Below are 6,924 nucleotides of genomic sequence, written 5' to 3'. Positions count from 1 at the left end.
GCCTGTGGTTCTCATTGGGAGCTGTTAACAGAGGGCAAGTGGCCTAAAACCTGAGGCACATGAACAGCTACGCCGGGTCGGGTTGGGAAGGAGTCGGAAATAGAGGATGCTGTGGTCAGGAGTGGGAATGAAATGTTGACTGTTCCACCTGCTGCTCAGATCTGCCTTTGTCCTTTAGTGGTGAGCCATGCTTCGCCCTACCGTGTTAGCCTGCAAGAAGTGGTTTTGCCGGACCAGCACTTCCCGCCCTCCAGGGATCTTCCCAGCCCTCTGTGAAGTGCTAGATGCTTCTCCACTGGTCTGCGGGCTGGACCCAGGCCTGCAGCTTGCCATACTTGCACCCCTGCTGTTTGGGAAGGATCTGTGCTGTAAGCCTCGCGACTGTACTATGATTGTCAGATCTCCATCCCTATGGGCTATAGGATGGGGCGACGGCACCCTATACCTCAGTGACTTGCTGTGGAGTCATGGATTAAAGACCACTCTGGGCAGCGTTGAGAACCAGCGACCCTAAACTTGGCTGCGTTTCCATGGTGTCGATCGCGGAGCCGTGGGGGCGGGCTCACGCAAGCGCCAAGGGACCGAGTGGGAGGAGTTCGGGTGTGGCTGCGCAGGCGCTTTGAGAGACGGTGAAGCCGGTGGCCGGTGGCCGGGCGGGACCAACAAAGATGGCGGCGGCCCCTGCGGCGGGAGCGATCTGGGCAACGGCTGCGGCCAAAGCTGCAGCCGGGCCCACGGGGGGGCTGCACGGGGGTAGTAGGGGGTGGCCCTGAACTGGGGCCTGGCCCCGGCTGGCCTCTCCCGCCGCCTCACCGGGGGACAGGTACGGGCCGGGGCGTTATGGCATGGCGGGGTGTGGGGGGGCGCAGAAGGAAGACTGCTCCAGACCCGAGAGGACACTCTCCACAAAGGCGCGTGGGGCCCGGCGGGGCCTGGGAGAACTGGGCTGGAGGGACAGCATCCCTGGACCGCGGGGAATACGCCGCCGGATTCCGTAGCCAATCAGCGGTCTCGGCCTTTCTGCCCTCGAGGGGGGCGGACCCGGCTAAAGCCCTGCTGTGGTGGGAGAAGTGCAGAGATTAAGGGTCAAGGAGTTGTTCGTTCTCCATCCCCGACCACTGCTTCCTGAACCTCGACACCATGTCGGAGGTCGGAGGTGGGGGAGGGAATGGATCGTAAGTCACCCATATAGTCTGCTGCATTTGCAGCCCAGAGAGGCAGGGATTTGAGGATGGAGGGCTGTCTTTTGGGCTGTTATTCTTGCATCTACACTACCATTTGGCTAGAGGTCTTAAGTGACCCGAGGCACATCCTACTTTACTAGCCGGGTATGGGGTCTCATGTTACGTTAGAGCCGAGATAGGAGTTATCACTGGCTTTTCAATAAAGCTGTATTCTGCAGGGAGGGGACGGGAGTATAGAAAGGGTCAAAGCCATGGGCTGTTATCTTTCATTCATTTGTTTACCCAATAGATACTAAGTATTTACTTTGTACCAAACACGATGCCAGGTACTGGGGATACGATGGCTGATTCGATAGATCTGGTTCCTGCCCTCAGTGCATATACTGCTCCCCACTTTCGTTGATGTGGTAGTGGTGATGACTGAGCCAACCATCTAATGTGGAAATGAGAGGACAGCAAGATTGTGGGTATGGAATGGGGCAAAGCAATAAGGGAAAATTAGTGTGGCAGGGTTCAGTACAGCAACCTGGCTTCCCATTTCCCCCCATATTCAAATGCTGACACTCTCTTCTCCTCCCAGGTCCAGCCTGTGGTGTCCACAATGCCCCAGGCCTCTGAGCACCGCCTGGGCCGGACCCGAGAGCCACCTGTTAATATCCAGCCCCGAGTGGGATCCAAGCTACCATTTGCACCCAGGGCCCGCAGCAAGGAGCGCAGAAACCCAGCCTCTGGGCCAAACCCCATGTTACGACCTCTGCCTCCCCGGCCAGGTCCCCCTGATGAACGGCTCAAGAAACTGGAGCTGGGACGGGGACGGACCTCAGGCCCTCGTCCCAGAGGCCCCCTTCGAGCAGATCATGGGGTTCCCCTGCCTGGCTCACCACCCCCAACAGTGGCTTTGCCTCTCCCATCTCGGACCAACTTAGCCCGTTCCAAGTCTGTGAGCAGTGGGGACTTGCGTCCAATGGGGATTGCCTTGGGAGGGCACCGTGGCACCGGAGAGCTTGGGGCTGCACTGAGCCGCTTGGCCCTCCGGCCTGAGCCACCCACTTTGAGACGTAGCACTTCTCTCCGCCGCCTAGGGGGCTTTCCTGGACCCCCTACCCTGTTCAGCATACGGACAGAGCCCCCTGCTTCCCATGGCTCCTTCCACATGATATCCACCCGGTCCTCTGAGCCTTTCTACTCTGATGACAAGATGGTGAGGACTTGCCACACACATGGCCTTCATGCCCATGGTCCTCTATGCTTTCCTGCCATCCTCTGCCTTTTCTGTCCCCCATTTCCCTGAAGTTCCTTTCTCAGCCCTACATTACAGCAGTTTGGACACGCCTCTCCCTTACTTAAGTACCCTTGAGCCTCCTAGACCCTTTTTTGGGTTGTTGGTGACTCTTCAGCCTGGTGTGCCATTTCGGTCCCCAGGGAATTAGCCCAACTATTTAGAATTCTTCTTTGGGTCCCCAGGCCCTTCCTTTCCCTTGCTTGCACCTTCTCTACTGGGACTCTGCCTAGGCCGAATTAATCTCTGGAGCTAAAGAGAGGCAGGCACAGAACATCTTAGCAAACGTGTTTGCATATTTTCTGAGCTAAGTAAGCTAGGCTGATTGCAATTGGAGCCAGCAGGAGAAGGGCAAGAAGGGGCCACGGGGGCAGGAGGGGGTTTTGGGGGCAGAAAGGTGGGAGTGGTGAGCACCTGGGCAACCATGCCAGTGCTGGGGGAGTTGCCCCAGCAGCTGCAACGTCAGCTAGCTGAGCAGAGGAGTAAGTGGGCAACAGGTGGGACAGCCATGGCTGAGTCCGTGGTACATTCAGCTGTGATGGGCTTACTGCTCATGACCAGTGAGGTAGGGAGACTAGAATACCTAGTGAGGGGAATAGGGTAGAGTTTGGGGATGAAACATGCATGGGATGGGGGAGGCAGTGGGCAGCATGCTGTTGAAAGGTTAAAGTGCCAGGTAGGATATATAGGAACTTGCCAATTGTACTCTGACCTTCCAGGCTCATCACACACTGCTTCTGGGCTCTGGTCATGTTGGCCTTCGAAACCTGGGAAACACGGTGAGAGCCATTCTCCTATCTTTCCTCTCTAAAAGGAATGTGAAATGGTGCTGGGGGTGGGGAAAACCCACGAGCTTGGGGAAGGCATGTGGAAGGAGAGCTCTGAAGCTCTTCTAAGGCTTCCTGAGCAGTGGTCTGGAGAGATAACAGCAGTGTCCCTACTGCTCCCCAGTGCTTCCTGAATGCTGTGCTGCAGTGTCTGAGCAGCACTCGACCTCTTCGGGACTTCTGTCTGAGAAGGGACTTCCGGCAAGAGGTGCCTGGAGGAGGCCGAGCCCAAGAGCTCACTGAAGGTGAGGCAACAACTCCTGCTCCCTCTGTTCAAGTCCCTTTTTCCCCAACCACTTGCAGGTCCATCTGCCAGTGCTGGTGGCCCCCAACCCTTAAATCTGGCAGTTGTATCTACTTTTCCCAGTGCCTACTTTCCTAAAGGTTATTTTCTACCCTCTGAGCCACCTCTTGCTTGCCTCTTCCAGACATTAACCTTTGTTTCCCTTCCCCACTCCCATCCCAACAGCCTTTGCAGATGTGATTGGTGCCCTCTGGCACCCTGACTCCTGCGAAGCTGTGAATCCTACTCGATTCCGAGCTGTCTTCCAGAAATATGTTCCCTCCTTCTCTGGATACAGGTGGGAGAGCTGGAAGCTATGGGATTTCTCTCTGGCCGTGTCTGGGGGTAGGGCCAAGCAAGGGCCCTGGCAGCATTGTTCTGAACCTTGAGATGTTCTTCATCCAGGAAGTGGGCACCAATATCTGGGCAGGGAATGGTGTCTGTGGACTAGGAGAGGAGTCAGTTGCCCATACTCTTTGTCTGGCTGTAGCCAGCAGGATGCCCAAGAGTTCCTGAAGCTCCTCATGGAGCGGCTACACCTGGAAATCAACCGCCGAGGCCGCCGGGCTCCACCAATACTTGCCAATGGTCCAGTTCCCTCTCCACCCCGCCGAGGAGGGGCTCTGCTAGAAGAACCTGAGTTAAGGTAAGGGTCGTTCCCTCTACCACCTCTCCCCAGTAGTTTATCAGCATCATTCACACTTCATAGAACTGAACTAGTAAAGATTGAAAATGTAGGGTCCAGGGAAACCCTTTAGTATAGAAAATAGTGTGAGAAGCAACATAGAAGTAGAAGGAAGGAAGGAAGAGGGGGAGTCTAAGGGAGCAGATGGAGGCAGAAGATCATGCTAGGGATGTCACCAAATTGAAGAAGGGGATAATTCATTTATAGGTAGAGGAAGACAGCATATTCTTCCCTTGTGTACATTCCTTTCTTTTCCTCTCACCTCGGATTTCCCTAGAAAGTTCATTGAGGCATTATTCCTTTGACTTTTCTTGAAATTTAGGGAAGGAGCAGGGGTGTGGGTGGGGAGTAGGGTTCTGTGGGTTGTTTCAGTGGGTGTTGGGGGAGCCCAGTGTTCCTGCTGTCTCATGGGTGCTCCCCACTTCGTTTGATCTGTGGTAGTGATGATGACCGAGCCAACCTAATGTGGAAACGTTACCTGGAACGAGAGGACAGCAAGATTGTGGGTATGGAATGGGACAAAGCAATGAGGGAAAATTAGTGTGTGAGGGGGGTACAGGCTTGGGGGGGGAAATCGATACTATCAAGGGGTATGGGAACAAGACTGGATGATGCAAATGTGAAGTTGTGTGAAGAGTTGATTAGGAGTGTTGGTAGTGGGAAAGGAAGGGTCAGGCAAAGGGGCAGGAAGAGATGGAAATCCAAGAAATCATCTCATAACATCCAACAATGACCTTTTCTCCTGTCCCTGTGCTTCTGTCTAGACCTGTTTGTGGGCCAGTTGAAAAGTTGTCTCAAGTGCCAGGCCTGTGGGTATCGCTCCACGACCTTCGAGGTTTTTTGTGACCTGTCCCTGCCCATCCCCAAGGTGGGATTCCAGAGGATTCCGGGGTGGACAGGACAGGGGCTCTGTGACCCAAGCCTACCCACCCCCAGAGTGTGGGCGGGAACCCTGTGGATTTCTGGAGCAGAACTGAAGCCTGGATTGATTGAGAAGAGTTGGGAAAAGGAAATTCAGAACATGTTGACCTTTCTTCCCTTTTTCCCCCAGAAAGGATTTGCTGGGGGCAAGGTGTCTCTGCGGGATTGTTTCAACCTTTTCACTAAGGAAGAAGAGCTAGAGTCGGAGAATGCCCCAGTATGTGGAGGTTCACAAGGGATACAGTAAGGGTGGGAGACCTGGGGGGACTCCATGTGGATAAAAGGGATTGCATGATGCCTTAATATGGGGAATAATATTTAATGTATCTGGGTTTGTGTTGGAGTCTCAGATATGTTCTAGTACTCCTAGAGCAAAGGGGAGAAGCCAAGAGGATCCAGCCGTAATGAAGAGCATACCAAATTTGTGGATCGGGGTGTCAGAAAAGCCAATTGAGGTTAGGAGCATATTAACCTGACACTGTTTGCCATTTATTCAGGTGTGTGACCGATGTCGGCAGAAAACTCGAAGTACCAAAAAGTTGACAGTACAAAGATTCCCTCGAATCCTCGTGCTCCATATCCTAATCTTCAGATTCTTACTTCTCTTAGGATACCTCCCATACATTCTCTTTCCTCACCCTCCATGTTTCCAGAGAATTGAATTTTCCTTAGGAAAAGTCTGCCACCCACTTTTCCACAAGCTGCTCCCAGTGTGTCGGGAGTGGGGAGAGGACAGCTTTCAGGATAGAAGAAGTCCCCCTCAGAGGCCCACTGCCTCCCAAATGCTCCTTAACCAGGGCTTAGATCTGAATCGATTTTCTGCCTCCCGAGGCTCCATCAAAAAAAGTTCAGTAGGTGTAGACTTTCCACTGCAGCGACTGAGCCTAGGGGACTTTGCCAGTGACAAAGCCGGTGAGTCTGGTGGGGAAAGCCCTAAGGAGCCAAAGGAGTGGGGGCACAGCTCTGATTATAGAACTTGATCATCTCCAACCCCGCAGGAAGTCCTGTATACCAGCTGTATGCCCTTTGCAACCACTCAGGCAGCGTCCACTATGGCCACTACACAGCCCTGTGCCGGTGCCAGACTGGTTGGCATGTCTACAATGACTCTCGGTGAGAATAGCCTCCTATTTACATCCTGCCCCATTCCCACTCAGCCCTGACACCCTCCCCTTCTATGAAGCTCCAGGAGAGCAGAGTGCCAGGTGAAAGGAGAGGTGGAGGTCTTGCCTGATCATTTCCTGGATACTCTGAGGTTCGGTCTTGTAGGGAGAAGGGAGTAAACAGGAATGACCACAACCCTTTCCCGATCTCCCTTTTTCCTAGTGTCTCCCCTGTCAGTGAAAACCAGGTGGCATCCAGCGAGGGCTACGTGCTGTTCTACCAACTGATGCAGGAGCCACCCCGGTGCCTGTGACACCTCTAAGCTCTGGCACCTGTGAAGCCCTTTAAACACCCTTAAGCCCCAGGCTCCCCGTTTACCTCAGAGACGTCTATTTTTGTGTCTTTTTAATCGGGGAGGGGGGAGGGGGTGGTTGTAGCTCCATTATTTTTTTTATTAAAAAATACCCTTCCACCTGGAGGCTCCCTTGTCTCCCAGCCCCATGTACAGAGCTCACCAAGCCCCTGCCCATGTACAGCCCCCAGACCCTCTGCAATATCACTTTTTGTGAATAAATTTATTAAGAAAAAATGGTGTGCTTATTTGTATTTTTGCTTAGGGGGTGATAGAGAACTGGGCCAAA

At 53.7% G+C, this 6,924-nt stretch overlaps 1 protein-coding gene across 3 annotated transcripts; it reads left to right on the top strand.

Moving 5' to 3' along the window:
* The first annotated feature begins 505 nt into the window (after positions 1 to 505).
* USP21 (ubiquitin specific peptidase 21) lies at positions 506 to 6,872 on the top strand. 3 transcript variants are annotated; one of them, XM_054503972.2, is made up of 13 exons: positions 506 to 823; positions 1,511 to 1,651; positions 1,765 to 2,385; positions 3,183 to 3,242; positions 3,415 to 3,535; positions 3,760 to 3,871; positions 4,064 to 4,219; positions 4,700 to 4,764; positions 5,023 to 5,126; positions 5,310 to 5,396; positions 5,677 to 6,091; positions 6,178 to 6,292; positions 6,506 to 6,872. In XM_054503972.2, the coding sequence occupies exons 3-13, from the start codon at positions 1,786 to 1,788 to the stop codon at positions 6,594 to 6,596; spliced, it is 1,926 nt and encodes a 641-aa protein (XP_054359947.1). In that variant the 5' UTR covers positions 506 to 823; positions 1,511 to 1,651; positions 1,765 to 1,785; the 3' UTR covers positions 6,597 to 6,872. The 3 variants fall into 3 exon arrangements, with proteins under 3 accessions (XP_054359947.1, XP_054359968.1, XP_054359957.1); XM_054503993.2 differs by lacking the exons at positions 506 to 823; positions 1,511 to 1,651 and adding an exon at positions 846 to 911; XM_054503982.2 differs by lacking the exons at positions 506 to 823; positions 1,511 to 1,651 and having other exon boundaries at positions 2,024 to 2,124; positions 2,267 to 2,385.
* The last annotated feature ends 52 nt before the right edge of the window (positions 6,873 to 6,924 follow it).

The sequence above is a fragment of the Pongo pygmaeus genome, chromosome 1 (assembly GCF_028885625.2).
Source record: "Pongo pygmaeus isolate AG05252 chromosome 1, NHGRI_mPonPyg2-v2.0_pri, whole genome shotgun sequence".
Lineage (NCBI taxonomy): Eukaryota > Metazoa > Chordata > Mammalia > Primates > Hominidae > Pongo > Pongo pygmaeus.
The sequence above is the reverse complement of the archived record's forward strand: the minus strand, read 5'-3'. Positions and strand labels throughout refer to the sequence as shown.